Source organism: Penaeus monodon, chromosome 7 (assembly GCF_015228065.2).
Source record: "Penaeus monodon isolate SGIC_2016 chromosome 7, NSTDA_Pmon_1, whole genome shotgun sequence".
Taxonomy (NCBI): domain Eukaryota; kingdom Metazoa; phylum Arthropoda; class Malacostraca; order Decapoda; family Penaeidae; genus Penaeus; species Penaeus monodon.
The window spans coordinates 4,625,955-4,645,894 of NC_051392.1; the positions used below are offsets into that span (position 1 = coordinate 4,625,955).

General features: G+C 38.0%; 1 protein-coding gene across 1 annotated transcript; it reads left to right on the top strand.

Annotated features, from left to right (window-relative positions):
* The first annotated feature begins 2,836 nt into the window (after window positions 1-2,836).
* LOC119574974 (TATA-binding protein-associated factor 2N-like) lies at window positions 2,837-15,752 on the top strand. The gene is made up of 8 exons (XM_037922273.1): window positions 2,837-2,990; window positions 8,117-8,254; window positions 8,356-8,403; window positions 8,972-9,022; window positions 12,923-13,177; window positions 13,743-13,817; window positions 14,340-14,449; window positions 14,765-15,752. The coding sequence occupies exons 2-8, from the start codon at window positions 8,124-8,126 to the stop codon at window positions 14,884-14,886; spliced, it is 792 nt and encodes a 263-aa protein (XP_037778201.1). The 5' UTR covers window positions 2,837-2,990; window positions 8,117-8,123; the 3' UTR covers window positions 14,887-15,752.
* The last annotated feature ends 4,188 nt before the right edge of the window (window positions 15,753-19,940 follow it).

Consider the following 19,940-nt stretch of genomic DNA (forward strand, 5'->3'; position numbering starts at 1 on the left):
CTCTAAAAATGGAAGTACATATATTAAATTCGGTCTTCAGCTTGATTTACACGTATATGAAAACCTTTAATAGGGAGGCAGGATGCCGGCTATAATGGTCTATAATCCTCACAACATCCTGGTTTTGAAATAGGGGTGATGTTTATCATTTTCTAAGGTCTAAATAGACCGTTCGCATAATGCCGTGTATTCAGTTAAATGTATTCATGACAAGGTTCCTGTATATTGGTTGTCCATTTGTAATAAAGTCGTAAATACCATCACAGATTTAGGATTCCAATTTACTCTACAATCAAGGTAGATAGGAAGAGAGAGAGCGAGAGAGAGAGAGAGAGAGAGAGAGAGAGAGAGGAGGAGGAGAGAGAGGAGAGAGAGAGAGGGAGAGAAGAGAGAGGAGGGAGAGAAGAGGAGAGGACGGAGAGAAGAGAGAGGAGGCAGAGAAGAGAGAGCACAGAGAAGATAGAGAGAGACGAAGAGAGAGAGAGAGAGATTAGCGTATGATTCCCCGTGAAGAAGAGTCTAACAGGATAAAACGAGAATAGAAGAAAGAACTAGAATGAAGAAAGAATGTAGAAAACTAATCCCAAAAGCAAAAGTGATAAAACGAAAATTCTAATAAAAAGCGAAATAGAAACTAAAAGAGTTAGGTATGAACAAATAATCAACAGCAAAAGAAAGAATAAAAGAAACAAAAATTCAGAAATAGAAGAAACAACCCAGGGAAGAAAAAGTGATGTTCTTAAACCTCAGCTGCGGCATCGTTCTGGAGGGGGGTGGGGGGGGTGTTGAAGCTTTGGGTGCGAGAGGGCACAGGGGATAGTGAGGACATTGAGGAGGGGGGGGGGGGATGAGAAGGAACGCTGGGGAAACCTGCTGCTCGTCGCCAACACCGAAAATTAAATTGGTCTCTCGGTAAAAAAGGGGCTTCACAGGTTTTGTATGTTTGGCAGTGTACTAACTGTACCCTTGTGGCGTACCCCTCTCTGGCACGAGCGAAGAACCCGCTCGCTGAAACACTGACGGGGAGATCGAAGTCATTTAAAACGAAGTCCCTGGGGCAAAAAGCAGCAAAACACGCCACCGCTAAACCTCCGCCTACTTACACTGCAGCTCTCAGGGTTCTTGCCGCACGTATCCTCATCCCCAATACATACACACACATGTCTATCTAAATCATGACGGGAATGGGTATTTAAAACATAATCTGTAATAAAACATAAAACAAATCAATGATTACACTGCTAAATATATATGTAGTTAGTATATTAGATAATAGTATCTATCAATAATTATACCACACACCTGTATAATTATATATATAATTTATATATAATATAAATAATATATATTATATATATATATAATATGTGTTGTGTGTTGTGTTATAAATATATATTATATATATATATAATAAACTATATATATATATATATATATATTATATACACACAACATAACATGTATATATAAGTATATGATATTATATTATATATAGTTAGTATTATTGATTATATTATGTAGTATATATATACACATTATACATACATATATATACACGTATGTGTGTGTTTGTGTGTGTGTAATTGTGCGAGCGCACATATATATTGTATATACACAAGTCCTATATTAGCCATGACTGTACCAAACCCATGGCTTGCAAAAGTGCATTAAGTGTATTTTCTTATTCTGGAGTCACCACGATACGAAGAAAGACACACAAACAGACTTATAACTCGACAATAGCTGCTGACACCGCACAAAGCCATTCGTATGCAAAGACCCTATTCACCATAAGACGTTAACCCTAGTGACACAAATATGACAACCAACCAAAGGAAAATAAAAAGAAAAGAAGAGAAAACAGAGCAGCAGACAAACAAACACATCTTTACTCCAAGCACTGTTTGGGTACGTTTTAGGTGTCTCGTGTTCTGCCGCGCCGTTTTTCTCTCTCTTTTTATGTCTTTGTGGAGACGAATAATCGGGCTATTTTCTGCATTTGGCGCGTCAGAATCTTCGGATCACTTGACTCCTGTAGTAAAGAATATTTGAGGAGCATAGTAAATGTAAATGTGTGGAGATTTATTCCTAATCAATAGCCTTTGGTATTGAGGTTCGTTTGCTTGTTTTCTGTCTCTCGTAGGCTTCAGAAGTTCATGTTTTGAGTTGTAGCAGCTACGGTAAAAATAATATTCGTAGCTATCTTGTTTTTTCGTTAGCATTGACCGAGGCATAAATTTCTCCAGAATAAAGTAAAAGATATACGCAGTATTTAAAAGACTTCGCTTGGAGTAAGAGTAAGCGTGTTGACGTTACAAATACGCATAAATCTTTCTTTCGCCGAGACATTGCGAGTTTTTAGTCTTCGCATATGATTTTTATGAGATTAACACTTGGTGATATGAAGATAAAAATAAAATTAGTCATTTCTTTTGGTAGAATAGGTCATTGACATGAATTCCAGGACAAGCGGCAAAATATAAAAAAAGGACGAAATTCACTGAATTTTCTTGGCATCGATAAACACGCGATGTAAATTATGGTATAGATATTCGATTTTTCAGAAGCTTGTGTTCCCAAGGAAGCACTGCAAGTGATAAATAGGCTCACAAACAACAAACTTATTGAGATTTCAGCAAGTTAGTGAAATAAAAGAAGGTTAAATATTCCCATAAGAAGTCCACTACCGCGGCATCCTTAGCTAGAGCGTTCCGACGCGCGCCAATTTCCCCGACGGAAAACCAACCGGATAAAACACGCAAAGCATCAAGACAGGAGTCCCACACCATTCCCAAAACACACAAACCCCTCTCTCCGTCCCGCAAAACCCCTTAAAACGAACCCAAAGAGCCGAAATCCCAAGCGAAGAAGCCTGAACGAAAGTCACTGGCGCGGGCGGTCGGCGTCCGTGCGAGGCGCCCCGTGCGATTCATCCTTCTCGCTCAGACTCGGCTGGGAAAGACAACAGGAGCTCACGCATTCCAGCAAAGGTGAGTGGCGCTTTTCTCGTGTTTTCGGGCCTTTGGGGGAACTTCACGCGGACGGATCGCAGGGAGAATGGAGTAGGACTATCGGACCTCCGCACGTGCGAGATTTTCATACGTGGGGGAGACCGTGTTTTGGTGATATACGGGGCATAAATAGCGTCCGCGTTCCCGCCGCCTCCACGCCGAGCGGCATCCTCGTCCTCGGGGGCCTTCCCAGCGTGGGCCTTCTTTCCCCTCCGCGTTTCCTCCTCCTCCTCCCCTCACGCTTCTCCTTCTCTCCCACTACAAATCCCCCTCGCCTGTCGCTGAGAGAACCCGGCCCAAAACCAGCCTCGCAAAACGGGAGAAACGAGAGAGGAAGATAACAAAAAAAGGGCCGAGAGGAAGCTAATCGATATCGGGGTCGGCGTCACATGCCGGCACCAGCGAAGCCTTTGTTCCCGCGCTTCCTCCTCCCGTTTTATCTCCCGCCGCTCGTATCTCGCCTCTCCATTCGAGTGTGTGTGTGTGGAGGGGGGGGAGAAGGAGAAAAAAAAGATAATCTATTAAGAGTCGTGTCCGATTATAAACGTTATAAAACGTTCGTGAAGGAGGAGGACTTAGAACGTGACAAGTTGGAAGAGACGAACGGAAGAAAATTTTCGTGTGTATCCTCTTACCTATTTCCCCCCCCCCCTTCCTCCTCCTCCCCCTTCCCTTATTATCCCTCTCTCTCTCTCTCCCCCTCTTCCCCACTCCCCCACTGAGGGACGGGGACGCTGATCTCTGTCATTAACTCCTGCTCTTAACTCCACCAGTTCGTGTGTGTGTGGCTGTGGGGGAAGCGACGTTATAATTACACGAGCGGTAATGTCGAGTTTGTTGCAGTTATTTTTTTGTTATTTTAAGTTCTTGGGTTATGCGGAAATTTTTATCTTTTTCTCAAAGGAGCTTTTCATTTCCTTTGTTTTATTGTGTTGCTTATTTCCATGTTTTATTATGTTGCTTATTTCCATGTCATTGAATGGATGTTTTATTTATTTATTTATTTTTTTTTACTTGTACCTCAAAAGTGCTGGGGAAAAATAGAAAATGAGGTGTTTTAAAATTGTGAATTATGGAATATTTAATGAGAAGGGTGTATTTTTTACCTAATGAGCACATTTGTAAGAGTTAATGGTTTAATTATAATTTCAAACCTCAGAAGTACCAGGTAGAAAGGTTCATGGTAATGGAGGTTGGTAAATTGTAGTCTCTTTTTATACATTGCTGCTCAAAATTTGGTTATCAATTTTATAGATATTCCGGATAGGACTGAAGATGGAGGCCCTAAAGTCTGATTCTGATCTCGTGAGGTTTAAACTCAAGAAATGTGGCCTCTTTCTTGAACAAGGCTCACCAACTTCCACGTGTATGTCCTGGCAGAGTTAGGGCTTAATGACCTACCTGTTGTAAAATGAGGACCCAGTTAGATAAATGTGGAAAGAATTTCTTTTCTGCCCGACTGCTAGGCAGTTTAGTTGCTTCAAGGGGGTCCCATTCTAAAGTTTGGTTTGTACGGCTTTACTTAAGAATCATAACAAGCTTTTGTGCTAATTAAGTCTGTTTTTTTCTCTAAATATGTAGCTGCAATTTCAAAAATTGAGCCACATTTTTCATTACCACACCTTTTCAAAGATATTTAAATTGTCACTATTGAGTTGATAAGTGCAATTTAAAAATATTGTCATACTAATTGCCCTATTAATCCCTTCCGGATGGCTCACGTGTACAAGCATCATAGCATACTCCTTAGTCTGCGAGGTACAACTGTATGTGTGGCCATGTGCCAGAGCACGTGTAGCGAGAAGTTCCGCTTCAAGTAGAGAAGCCCAGTGTCTGGGCATTGCCCGAAATCACCCAAGTTTATTATGCTTATAGATTACCCGTCAGCATGGGGTTGAGTGCAGTAATGACCAGTGTATATAAATAGTATTTATATGAGTGCATACATGTAATTCTTTTATGTTAACTTTGCACAAACTATTCATGCTCAGTATTGGAGCTGTTAAAGCAATTAGTCCTAGCTCTGTCTTATTGAAGCCAAGGTAAATGATATGTTGACATTTATTTTACCATTTTCCTTATAATTTCAGTAAATTCTAATGGTGGCTTAAACTACTGTGGGTATAGTGAAATGTAATGGAAAATTAACATTCTTAGTGTACACTTCCTTCCCAGGAAGACGGCCACCCCTAAGGCTCGGGTAGAATAAATGTGTATTAAAGTTATTGTTTAACTTTCCCAAAGCTAGTAAAATGTTTATGCCATTTGTACCAGGAGAGAAATTTGTTAATTTGTCAACACAGATAGCTTCACAAATGCTCATCCATGTGGGTGTCACTTATTAGACCTACCTTACCCCACTCCTTGAGTTTTTGGTGTAATTTTTGTTTTTTGTGTTTTTATAGATTTAGGGATGTACATTTTTCTGAAAATTTATTGATTAATGTAAGCTGGTGAAATTAAGTTGGCCTAGTTATTAGTTCCTTGATGACTTAAGTACTAGTGGAACCATGTGTGTGTATGAAATAAAGTGAAATTAGTGCCTACATAACCTTGAATCAACAGGTTAAATGCAGTTTTAAGAGTATTTTTTTTCCTGAAAATAAATTTTTATTGAAGTTTATTTATGTTGATAACTTTGATTACTATTAATGTGCTTGAATTTAAAAGATTTTGTTTACTTTTACCACAGTTATTAAGCTAGATAATAAATAATTTGTGGATATCTTTTGCATGGCCTTCAGTTTTGGTTATTTCATTTGTACCCAAGAAGCTAATTTCATTGGTATCTGTATAAGAGGCTATGGTTGAATGTAAATAATGATTTGTAATTACAGCTGTATATATCAGTGCGTTTGTACATAACCTCAGTGCACTGGTGATTTTCTATAGTAGTTTTCACCATAACTTGAACAACTGAATGGATGTGATTTGAGGTTTATGCATGCAAAAGAGATTTTGGGGTTGGTTGTCTGTTTTAATAAGTTATTTATTTCAATGTAAAGAGACAGGAGAATGCATGTTTAGTTCATTAAGAATAAAATGTTTTGTTTGGAACATACTGCTATATAAACCTGGTTTGTTTTGGTATATTACAGGAAGACTATAAAGCGAGGGGAGTTTCTTAGTTTACAAGAGAAATGACAAATAACCTCAAAGAGTAAGTCTGTGTTCACTTTCATAATCCTTGCCAAGCCACTTTAAAGGCTAGGGCAGTTGTTCTCAAACTTGGTACTCTTGAAGAACTTTTCAAATAGAATTCATCTTTATATTTTTCTAAATTCAATTTGTCAATCTTTGTTGAGGATTTGTATTTTATCCAAATACTTAATAAAATGTCACTTTTTGCAATATGGTCTCACCAAGGATATGTTAAAAAGAGGGGTACCAAATATCATAGTTTGAGAACCACTGGGATAGGGTGTAACAATTTGCTCCTACTTTATCTACAGAATCTGCAAAAAAGAATAGGCTGCACTCCTATGTACTAATATTAATTGTTGAGATATTGGCTTCAAGAATACTAATAGCTACCCTTATTCATTCTGGGTAAGACGGTCAGTTCACCCTTTTTTTATGTCCACTGCACATGTCTTAGTATTTTCACTGCCATTTATTTATATCCTGTTTTTCCACCTTAAGTGTTTACTGTGATGCTGAAAGGTGTTCATGTGTGTTTAAGTTCATTCAAAATGTGCCTATTCAGTATCATTCATTATTTATATATATATTTATTAGTCTATTAGTCTCTTGTTTGGGATGTAAGGACTGTTCTTGCTCAGGGAATGAAAATTTGTAGAATAAAGATTTTATGAAATTTGTACAGGAGTACCAGTACCTGGATATTATTTTTTGCAGTACAAAAGCTCAGCTATTAAGAATCTTCAATTTTATGTCAGAAGCTTGTCTTTGCATTTGTAGTCTTCCTATCATAGACAGTTATAAAGGGTTTATCAGTACACCCAAAGTGATGTGCATCCCATTCAGTTTAGTACATTCACATGTTGCCAGTCCATTTCGTTTTTTGATAAAATTTCTGGTAAGAAGTATGAAATTAGTTAAAGAATTAAAAATTAAGTGTAGGAAGTTAACTAAGATACCAATTTGTGCTGTGCATGTATAAATTCATATGGAACAAGCCTTTAAGTATCACATGTCACCATAGAAGATGAAAGCCACTGTATTTGTATTAGATGATGTACTTTACTTGGTGTTAAGAGGGGCATTCGGCCTATTCTTTTTAAGGAGTCTAGTTCCAAAGCATGCTTGTAGTGGTGCAACTGTGACATAGCAGATGTTAGGACAATATATATATATTTTATTATCCCTTTTTCTTAGGAATGTTTATAGTGCCTTATGTTGGGTAGTGAGAGAGGTCAAATAAACATTTGTATGAGTATTATAGAGATTTTAATGGTTAATATTGAGCTTTGTTTTTTCCACTGTAAGTTTGGTAGGATTGGTAAAATGGTAAAGTTTTCAGATTGACTGATTTTTTATTTTGTAGGTGGTCTGCATTGATCATAGCATCAAGTTCTATCCTCAATAGGATGAAAAGTTTGGTGGAGTACCTCATACTATAGAAATTATAATGTATATGTAATGCATACTGCTTATTACAGTTAGTGCTAAAGTTAGTTATAATTTTTATTCCAGTTGGGGAACCAGTATAACCTCACCTGTCCACAAAAATTCTGATAAAACGGTGCTCACCATGTATAGGAAAATGGCTGTTGAATCTTTTAGTAGATCATTCATATTTTGTCATGTTTTAAATTTTGGTATCTAGAGTTAATTCATGTGTATGTTTTTAAATTTATACGTAAGAATTATCCTCTCGGAACTGGGGTATATTACTCAGGAGAACTTGGGTGGGCTTGCTTTTGGGGGAAATCAATTGATAAGTAATTTTATATCAGGTACAGGTTAGCTGATGAAAAAAATTTACAGGTTGATTAATGAAAATAATAATATAGGGCACAAGTTATATTATGAATTATTATTTCAGGGTATGTAGACTAGGTTTAGTAATGTCATAGCAGCCAGGTAATATAAATTTACTCTTTAATTACATCAAAGTTAACTTGATTCATTTTTCTTTGCAGAGTAACCATGGAGACTAGTGGTCCAGAAAATCCCCCAGAAGGACAGACTTCCGCCCCTCACAACAATTTCCGTGGCAGAGGATCTTTCAGGAGCCGTGGCGGTGGATTCCGTGGAAGAGGCGGCCCCGGCTTTTCAGCGTAAGTTCCCCTAAATGTTCACTAGAGTGACATGTAGAAGAAATTTCAAAAGTTTGTCACTGAACATTAACGTGTATTACATGTATTAACCAATCTTTTAGGGCACGAGGTGGAGGATTCAGAGGAAGAGGCGCGCCTGGCTTTTCTCCGTATGTGGTTCCCAAACCTTCATGGTTCAGTAGGGTAGAAGAGTTTGTAAAGTTTCTTGTTAGTTCACCATGAATATCTGTGAGTAAGTCGTTGCCATGTCAGACTTGTTTTGAGTGCCAAGAGTTTCATAGCTGCAAAATGAATGAGTGTGGATGGTTGAAGTGTCTTCAGTAGGTTTCGGTATGTTTGAGTTATTGATGCATTGGTTCATGGCTCAGTGTGAGACTGCTACTTTTATTTGTTTACATCTTAATTTGTTTGTTTTTCCAAGAAATTGGTATCTTTGCTTTTATAGAAGGGAAAACCCTTTAGCTGTGAATGTACAGGCAGTGTGAATTGATTGAGCTTTTCAGTGGTTTAGAACCTAAGTTTTGGATAAGACTTGTTTGTACTGCAGTTCAATGGTAAATCATTGTGGAATGTGCCAGTATGATAAGTAATATCAATTGTTTGAACAAAACTGCTATATGCTTATAGGAATCTGTGGTGAAAAAATACATTCTTTTTAAGATGAATTGTTTGTGTTTGATATAATTTTATTAAATGTTTTCATATATCCATTTGCAGGGGACCCATGCGTGCTAGATTCCGTGGTCGTGGAGGTTTCCGTGGAGGACGGTGAGTGTCCTTATCCATTTTTTTTATATTAGTAGGGTTGGACAGTTGATCTATGTGAGGAAATTAGTTGAGCCTATACTCACTCATGCAGAAATTGGTGTCATAAAATTGTCAAATCTATTGGTGGTTTGGGATGTATAGAGGCAGAATATGATAAATTGCATAGGATTCTAAATTATGTAGGTTCTGCTAGTTTAGTGAATTGGATATGCAGTCTGTGCTGGTTAGTTGCAAGAAAAAGGAGATTTACAGACTGGCTGTTGTACTACAGTGTAGTGTTGCTTCCCCCCCCCCCCCCTTTTCTTTTCTTTAAATGATGGTTCTTTTCTTCTGTAAAAAATACTTAATGTTTTTCATTCTTCAAAAAAACATGCATTGTTTTTAAAAGGAAAATATCAAGTCAATGAATATAAAACACAAGGGAAGGCAAAGTCTTTTATCTTAACCAAAATTATACCTATGATGCAATTTGGTATTGTTAGAGTAGCATAGTAGTAGTCAGGTTTCCAGTTTTTAGGAATGATCCTTTAACCTGTGAGAAGATGTGATTGTAAGCTTCCATGCTGGTGGACATGTCCTACTGAAGTTGGAACCAAACACCTGAGCAATGAACTGAAATAGCCTTATTTGGGCTAGATTTGGTTTGGGTATTCCTGCCTCTGATTTTATGACAGAAATTAAAGTGCTTGTATTTTTCAAAATAATGCTGTTCTAACTTAATTTGTTAAGTATAACTTGTAGGCTTCAAATGGATTTGATATTTTATCAAGTGGCTGTAATCCATGATATGTCACTAACAAATCATTTTTTCATATACAATGCTCAGTATTAGTATTGAAATACAAGTAGTGTTCTACATTATTGATATTTATATTTGTTCCCTCATTTTATTCATATATTTTGAGAATGAAAATCACTTGTCTTTACAAGGCATAGGAATGTAAAAAAAAAAATGACTTCCATCTGGTTTTTGCCTTCAGTAAGAAATTGTAGTAATATTGGTTATTTGTTTAACCTGCTAGTGACAGTATCACAAATCTCTGGGTCACTGACTCTGGAGGTTTTTGGCAACTGTCCTGCTGTTAGGCCCGGGAGTCTGCTACATGTAGTAGAACTCTTGTTGCTCTCGAGCACGTTGCGACACCGACAGCCATACCCAGCACATTGAGTCAGTTTATGATAGCTATAGGCGTGTCCCAGCCTATACAGGTTGAAGACTAGGCATTCATTCATTTAATATAATGGTAGAACATTTTCTGCTACCAAGATGTCAGTAATTTCATAAAATTTTTTAATCTTGACATATTCATTATTTCCATTTTTATTAACCACTTCATTACAAAATTTAAGATGAAAAGGACTTCACTGCTCATAGTAAATCCAATGGATGTTGTTGGTCCTTTATTCCAGAGGAAGATGACCTGTCCTCTTTGTAGGCCTCTACCCTGAGCCCATCATAAATGGGCTGTCTGCCTCATTCTTTGTGATTGGAAAGTAGTGATCTTGATGTGGTTCTGGTAATGTATGGAACATTGCATCCAGCCAAACCCTTCATTCCCTCCACACACAACAATACTATTACACACCAGTTATGGTATACCATTGTTTACAATTTTTTTTTTTTTTTATACATTTGGATTCATAATACATCTAAATAACTATATTACTCCTTGATATTATATTATTTTGTAATTTTTGATTCAACATTTACACTTGCACAAAAGGAAAAATCAAAACGGATTTTGATCTACTGTTATATAGATGATCAAATGGCAGTGTAATACATGGCAATCATGCCCTTGAAATATCAGGATAGAATACATCCTGTTAGGCCTGGGTACAACTAACCAGACTAGGCCATGGTAGCGCACACATCCAGGATCCTGTTTTGGTTGTTATAATGACATTGCCTGGCATAATGCTTGTAAGTTGGCTTCAAAGTATTTTTAATGGTGCATAGTGAAAGCCAACAAAATTGTACTTGGGTATGTTTTGGGTAAAACCAGTAGTGAAATGATACTTATGTGCATGTGAGCATGTATATAAATGTGTGAACTATTTAATAGAGAAGTGGTTTCGTTCCTGTTTTTGTGATCAATTTAACCTGTTCCTGCCGGGTGACGTGATATGACGTCATAGCAAACCACATGGTTGGCAGGTTCAGCTTGTTGGTGCAGCAACACGCCAGAGTGCGTGGAGCGTTGCGTTCGGCTTAACGCAGCGGGCTCCCGCGCCCACTGTCTGAACGCTGCCGGATATCACCTGAGCTTAATTGCTCTCAGGGATTTCTGATAACTGGGAATAATGGGTTAAGTAGGAAAGGTACAAAGAAAACATCAGATTTTTTTTTTTTTCTTCTTTCTTCTAAGTTCAGCATATGAGTCTAATGTTCTATTTAGAATATTAAGGTAAAGGGATTTAATAGTATGGTGATTATCCGTTTTCAGGCCACAGTCTAGGTATTTTTAGGAAAGTATACATTTTTTACTCCTTCAATTTTATGATTTGCCTTAGCTTTCTTGGCTAATTGTTAACACACCTCCATGATTCATCTCTGCTGCTTTGGCAGTCTTTTCCTTTCCACCAATCCCTTTATTTTCTTTTTTTCTTTCTATTTCCTCTCCATCTTCTCTCCTTTATCCCTTCCACCTCCTCCTCCCTTTCTGTTCCCTTCCTCCTTTCTTTCCTCCCTTCTTTTCCCTTTGTTCTCTTCCTCCTTTCTTTCCTCCCTTCTTTTCCCTTTGATCCCTTCCTCCTCCTCCCTTTCTGTTCCCTTCCTCCTCCTCCTCCTCCTCCTCCTCCTCCTCCTCCTCCTCCTCCTCTTCCTCCCTTTCTGTTCCCTTCTTTCTCTCCTCTTCCTCCTTTCTTCCCTCCTCTCCCTTTCTTCCTTCCTCCTTTCTTTCCTCCTTTTTCCCTTTCCTCTTCCTCCTTTCTGTTCCCTTCTTTCCCTTCCTCTCCTCTTCCTCCCTTTCTGTTCCCTTCTCCTCCTCCTCCTCTTCCTCCCTTTCTGTTCCTTCCCTTCCTCCTCCTCCCTCTTTCGTTCCCTTCCTTCCCCTCTCTTCCCTCTCTCCTCCTTCTCCTCTCCCTTCCTTCCCTTCCTCCTCCTCCTCCCCTTTCGTTCCCTTCCTCTACTTCTCCTCCTCCTCCTTCTTCCTTCCCTTCTGTTCCTTCCCTGTTCCCTTCCTCCTCCTCCTCCTTCCCTTTCTGTTACCTTCCTGTTCCCTTCCTCCTCCTCTTCCTCCCTTTCTGTTCCCTTCTCCCCCTCCTCCTCTTCCTCCCTCTCTGTTCCCTTCTCCTCCTCCTCCCCCCTTTTGTTTCCCTTCCTCCTCCTCCTCCTCCCCTTTCTGTTTCCCTTCCTCCTCCCCCTCCCCCCTTTCTGTTTCCCTTCCTCCTCATCCTCCTACTCTCCTCCCCTTTTTCCCTCCTCCTCTCCTCCTCTCCTCTCCCTTTCTGTTTCTTCCCTTCTTTTTTCTTTCCTTCTCCTCTATCCTCTCCCCCATTTTTTCCTTGCTCCCCTCCCCCCTCTTCTCCTCTCTCCCTCCCCCTTTTTCCCTTCCTCTCTCCCTTTCTTCCTTCTCCTCCTCCTCCTCCTCCTCCTCCTCCTCCACCTCCTCCACCTCCTCCTCCACTTTTCTCCCTCTTTCCTCCCAGCTTCCTCTGCTTTTTCTCATCCTTATATTTTTTATTTTTCTCTTGTTCTCTTCTCTTCTTAATACCTTCTCATCAACAGATTTTATGTAGCTCAGTTGTTTATCCCCTCCCCCCTATTATTCCTATCTTATTCCCCCATTTTATTAATAATCATGTACTTCAGATCTAAATTAAATAGCTACATGTCTGCAATAAAGCATCTCAATTAGCTGATGTTCACTAAATAGGCTGTTGTACTTTCATCTATAGGGGTGGCCCTGATGGTGGATACCGTGGTGGCTTCCGTGGAAACTTCAGAGGAGGATTCAGAGGCAACACATATGGTCAAAACCGCGGTGGCGGATTCCGAGGTCGTGGTAGTGGTGCTCCCCGCGGTAGTTATGGTGGAGGTTTTGGTGAAGGTGGCGGCTACAGGGGAGGGTACAACAGTGGAGGCTATGGAGGACGTGGAGCTCCCAGAGGACGTGGCAGAGGAGACTTCGATGGCGTATTCCAGAAGCGAGGGTGAGTGTATGAGCCTTGGTGTTTTAGTTTTTGATACAAGACCTTCAACATAGGCTTGTCAGTGGCTTACGTGAAAGGAGAAGGATAATGTTAATTTGCTATTGTTTGTCCTCTCTTCTCTTCTGTTTTTTTTATATATTTTTATTCAATTACTGACTTCAGTGTTTAGGCAATCGGTGTATTTTTGAGCTTCCTGTCCTTGATTGTTGTGATATCTTGTGTTTTGGCAACTGACAGTTTCTAGCAAAATCTCAATCAAAATGCTAGGATCTTTTGTTGCTGTTACCCAACTAAAAGATACATATATACAAAAATAATAATAATAAGTAAAAGATGCATGTTAATGGCAAGCAATTGTGAACCATGAAATTACAACAGTGACCAAACAAGTGTTAAAGATGGAGGTCCAAACTCGTAATTCAAATAAGTGTTTAAAAAAAAAAAAAAAAAAAAAAAAAAAAAAAAAAGCTTAGTTGACAAGCCAGGTTGTGAGGAATCAGCACAAGTTTTTGGGGGGTATTATCAAAGGAACCAGTAGGTTACTTAGATGCGCGTCTCTTTGTAGGGCTTCGCGTGGTTCATATGGCGGCCCTCCCATGAAGCGGCCCAGGATGGATGGGGAGAGTGGCTACGGTAACAGGTAGGCCAAACGAACTAAACTATACTACCTACCTTTTTTGGTCACTCAGTTTAAAAGAATGTTTTCACATATCTAAACTTTCTTGTTTGATTTTTATTTCATTGATCTTTCAAATGAATACTCTTGATCTCAATCTTCTAATTACTTGGGAGTTCCTTGAACACATTTTATAAGAATTGCTTATTTGATGCAAGTTTTTGCTTGCAACTTGCCTTTTTTTTATTTTTTTTTTGTTAGTTTTGTCATAATTCTTTGAGTGCACCCCAAAACTTTGTTCTGTCTCCTTAGCACACCTAAAGGTCACTGGGTAAAAATTGAACAGAAGGAAAATTTGATGACAGTGATATGTTGGAAAGTGTCAGTTCCTCTGTAGAACATATAGAATAGGTGATGGTGGTGGTGCATGTCTTGGCATTTGTTTTAAGTGGCAAAATGGTGATGTAAGCTTAGTGATTTTGTGAGCATTGATGGTGCTTCCAACTTAGTGTAGGAGAGAGGGTAAAAGTAACATTTTTGTTGCAGTGGCTACGGTGGTGGAGGATATAACTCTACCAACTATGACAACAATTACAGTGGCCAGAGTTACAACAGCAACCAGGGATACAACAGTGGATACGATAAATACCAGTCAAGTGAGTGAACGCTCCCAGGAAATGTCCCATGGTGTCCTGGTTGATTATCTTAAGGTCCTATTTATTGGTTTTGTAAATCCTAGACAAGGATATAAATAGTGTGCAATTGTTTTAGGTCATACAAGGAATTCACTTCAGTATTTAAGATTGTACAGGGTAAAAACAGTACAACATTACATGTATAAATAGAAAAAGAAGCGGGAAAAACATGACACATGTCAAAAGACATCTACCCCCCTCTTTCTTTTGAACGGGCTGATGGTCTCCATAAAAGTATTTAGAATTATAATGAGGCCATATATATTTACTTCCCAGACTCTGGTTATGACAACAGCTACGGGGGCGGCCAAAGTTATGGGGGCAGCAACTTCGACAACTATGACAGTAGGGGTGGGTACAGCACGTCCCAGGCAGGCTACAACAATGGTACGTACTAAGCCCTTTACACAAACCCAGCAAAGCCAGGTTGCACATAGAGGATGTAGCAAGGTTTGTGGGGAGCAAGTACTGTCTTTAAAAACCTGTTCAAGTGGGAGACTTGATTGGTGCTGTGCAACAACAAAGATTAAATCACCATAAAACAAAAATGATAAGGCAGTGGAGTCATAGAAGTTTATAATGAAAGAATGTGAAAATGAAGAGAGGATGCCCAAAGACAAAAAATAAATGAATGTTTATGAACATGAAGAGTCTGAAGATGAATAAGAAAAAGACAGGAACAGAATATGAACAATAATGCTTAAAAACAAGCATGGAGTGACAAGTAAAAGATAATAATGAAATATTAGTAATAAAAGTGAAAATCATATAATACAAGAAATTACTCAGCAGATTGAAGTGAATTGTGTATGGCTTCTTAAGTGTAAGAAAAACATCCCATGTACCCTGTGGAGGCTATTATTAATTTTATGTTTACTAATGTGTTTGTAATTAGGTAACTGACCAAACCAGGGGGTTGTTAGGGTGAGAAGTATGTAATGACAATGGATTAATGTAAACAATGAACTTTGTGTAAAGTGACCATAGGCCATCTTTTTTTTTTTTAATGGTATTTAAAATTGTTTGTGTCTTCGGGGGTCCATTTATTTTTATACTTGAAGTAACTGAAAGATACTGTAAGTAAATTGAATTTATGTGAGCTCCTTTTGTCTTTCTGACAAATTTACAATACAAAAAAAAAAAAAGGAAAAAACAGAAAGGCCATGGTCAAGATGTGAATTGTCTGTCCTTTGTATTCTTAACAAGTGCTGCTAGCAGTTAGGCTTGCAGTTGTTCAAGTACAATAAAACCTTTAAGTGAAAAAGTTTTGTGAATCCATCCATCCAACCTCCCATAAAAAATATATATATACTTATATAATATGCATAATGGATGCAAATGAAAAAAAAAAAAAGCATACCATGAAACTGCAGGTAAAGTATTCTGTAGAATAGTAAAAAGAGAGAGAGCGAGAGAACTACTACAAAACTTGCAGATGAGAAAGAGGTTATTGATGTATCAACTGAATACTGCAGCCAATGTGAATAAAATATGGGAAGTCTGTCTAAGGTAAGGGATCTAGATACATACACAGATTTTGGTCATTGTTATTTGATCTAAATGGGGGATATGACCTTAACACACCTAACACAAGGCACATTTAGTACTATAGCCATTCATTATGCACCTTCTTATTTATGGTTTGGTTGAAATCCTGCAATTAGTATAAGGTATTAATATTGAATTTGCAAATAGCCAAATTTTATTCCCTACAGGACTATTCTGGGAGGAAAAAAATATGATCCAAAAAGGATGGATGGAATATGACGAGAGAATACCACAACGTGAGCTAGTCACTCTCTAAGCTTCAACTTGCTGTGTAATATCCAGAGATTTTGTCCCCACAGGCAGAATACTGAAGCAGGAGAAAAATGCAGACTTATACAATTACTACTTGCTGAACCAAAATTAATTATATGAAAAGTCTGTTAGTGAGGTGATGTATAATTCATATAACCTTCTTACTGGCTATGAACACATTTACGCCTTGGTAAGACTTAAGGAAGTCAAAAAATGCTTTCATTATAACAATTGGAGCCACTTTCAGCACTTGTAGTCTAATTGTTGTTTAACTTAGATTAAGGTATTATCTTTTACTGAATAACTTTTAAAAGTCGTTTCCCTAGTAGGCAAGCTTAACCAGAGCATGCTCAAATATTTTTAGTGAAATTTCAGTTGTGTGGTGTATTAGTTCTTCACTTTAATGTTGAATATATTACGAAGTTAAATATTTAAAGCTTCTTGGCAAAGGCCTCTAATCACGTAACAAAGAGAATAATAAAGTGAATGCAGAATGAAAAGCAGCACTAATTGTTCAGTAAAAGCTAAGGTTATGGACAGAAGCATCTTGAAATAGTAAATGATAAGCAATATGAATGGGCATCCTGAGTTTGATTTCAAAGCTATCGAATGATGACAGTCTGATGGCAGTACTATTCAGAATATAAACAATTTTTGATGTATTTAGTGGAGAATGCAAATGTCCAAAATATAGAGATTGAGTTCAGAAATCAACAAATGCAATAAAATTAATGAATCAAGACAAAACGTTTCTTGAAGCAACTAAAAGATGCAAATAATACTCATGACATTTTTGTCAAAAGAGGAACTACTTATTGCCAGGAAGTAACTACCATAAAATTGTAGCTTAATGCATGTTAAGTTCTGTGGTTGTTCTGCTTCTAAATGTCATTGGCATGTACTTTTAGATTTTAGTATGGGGTTGAATGCTTTCAATTATCTATTAAGTGATAACTTATTTATTTCCATACAGGTGAAAAGATTTTAAATGGGACAGTATGCTATGCAAATACAAATCGCAGAATGAAGGGTTCATTCGAAATATTTTGATCAAACATTTGATTCCTGACAGGCAAAAATAAGCAATGGAAGATGACTCCACTGTCTGACCTGGCTAGCATCCACATGGTTCCTGTATTTTAGTATAAATTTTATAATTATTGAGAAATTTGATCTTGAACAGCACTAGTACTTAGCATAGTGGTAGCAGGACACACAAATAGTTACGAGGATCCACACGACTATGCTTGTTTGGTTTGACTACAGGTGTGTGGTGCTTTTGAGAGAGTACACAACTTTTTCTTTTTTTCTTTTTTTGGTGTGTCCTTTGTTATAGTTGTAATAGATTTTAACATGAATTCTTCCCCAGGAATATTTATTGTTATTTCTCTTTCAGGTAAAGTTTTAATTTTTGTGTATGTAATTTTTATTTTTGCATTTTTCCTCAAAATTAAGATATCTTTTAGTATCCATGTCACTAATCCTTTATTACAGATTCAGGTTACTGCAGATTGATTTCAAGTGGATTTGATTATCAAGTTAATTTTGCACAGGGCATTTCAAGAATAAATTGTAATGGCTCAAAAAATATATATCAGTTGCAAGTTCCATATGTTCGAAAACCATGTGGTCAGGGATTATTTTGCCAAGTCTTGCCAAAAAAAAAAATTGTAGTTACTGTTATTGGGGGGGTCTCCAATTATTACATGTTTATTTAGGCTTTAGTAATTTTTGGTTTCAATGTTCATTTTATTTTTATGTAAATGTTGGTAGCTGTTGTCAGATATCAGTTTAGCAGTTAACCCCCAGTGATCAGTATCAGAAATCTCTTGGCGTCATAAACTCTGGGATTTCTGGCAACCTCCAGCTGCTGGGTGCAGGAGTCCACTACATGTATCAGAACTCTCCACTCTAGTGCATTAACATGTGTATAGCTGTACCCTGCAGACCAAGCGGTCTGTTTTTACGGCTATACACATGACCTGTCTGTAAGGGGTTAATCATGGAACGAAACCAGATTCATTGATAAATTTACCATTGTCTGAATTTATATTGCAGTCTAAAGTATATCACATATATGGTGCCAACACTTTATATATGACAGGCTATTCTATTTCTGATTTTATATATATAATATATATATAATAATAATAAATTCATTCATGTCAGAACAATCCGATATTTTGCTTTCATGGTTTAACCACTTGCGGAATTAAAGGCGTAAGAAAACTTCTTGTGCAGCTGGAAGCTTAGGGAGACTTGGGGGAATGAACATAGGAAACAAAACCCTTTTGCCTCAACGAATGGTATACCCTGGTGTCAGAGTTAGTGGTTAACCATTTAATCTGGATGCTTCACTGATATGTGGCCCAAAATACAGGCATTAGGCTTATGTAAGTGGAGACTGCCGGTTGTGTCTTGTAGGCCAGGCACAAACGAAGATTCCCGTGCAGTGACAGGACTCCATGTCCTCCACTTTGCAATATTTGTCTTTTTTGGCTTAAGAGTTTTAAACTGTTTTGCCATTTTCCAATGTATATTTGTCATTTGATTTACTTTTTTAAGATGGTCATAGATTTTTTCCCCTTGCATAAACTTCATATTATCTCTAGGTAGTCTATAACTCAGTGCAATAATAATTTTTATTTTTATTTTTATTTTCTTTCATTTAATTTTCTGTAATAATACCTGTGACACTGGTTATGGCAGGCAAGAATAGATTCCTAAGCATGGAAATGTCATTCTCCCTGGAGCTGGCACTCTTTCAGTCGTGGCTTACAGACCTTACATTCCACTCATTTATCGATGGAAATAATGTAAATGTGCCTGCCAAATAAGTCATATTACCCACAGAGGTTGTGCACTCATGGTGAGTCTTACCCGTCACCCTAACTTTCAGCCAAAATGCTCATGACAGGAAATTCGCGTCTTGTTGGCCGTCAGCCAAAACTCTCATGACAGCAAATTTGCGTTTTGTTGGCTGTCAGCCAAAATTCTCATGACAGCAAGTTTGCATCTTGTTGGCCTTTAGCCAAAACTCTCATGATAGCAAGTTTGCATCTTGTCGGCCGTCAGCCAAAACTCTCATGACGGCAAGTTTGCATCTTGTCGGCCGTCAGCCAAAACTCTCATGACAGCAAGTTTGCGTCACCCTGCCTCATGGAAACATTTTCCCATGATGGCAGGTTTGTGTCACCCGCCCCTCTAGCAATATTTTCCCATGGTGACATCATGTTTGACACACGCGCACACACACACACACACACACACACACACACACACACACACACACACACACACACACACACACACACACACACACACACACACACACACACACCTCTCTCTCTCTCTCTCTCCTCTCTCTCTCTCTCTCTCTCTCTCTCTCTCTCTCTCTCTCTCTCTCTCTCTCTCTCTCTCTCTCTCTCTCTCTAAGTTTTGCACACCATACTCTTGTTTTAGGAGATGAAATGAGCAACATTAGTAAAGTTAATTTTCTTTTAGATTTGATAGTGTGTTATGCAACAATACAGTGTGTTGTATGAGAATAAGCTCAATCCTTTTTTGTCATTAAGAACTTTTCACAGTAGATTTTTATTTTCTTTCATGGATGTTCATCAAACTTCAGATGAAACCAAGTTGCTTTTCCATT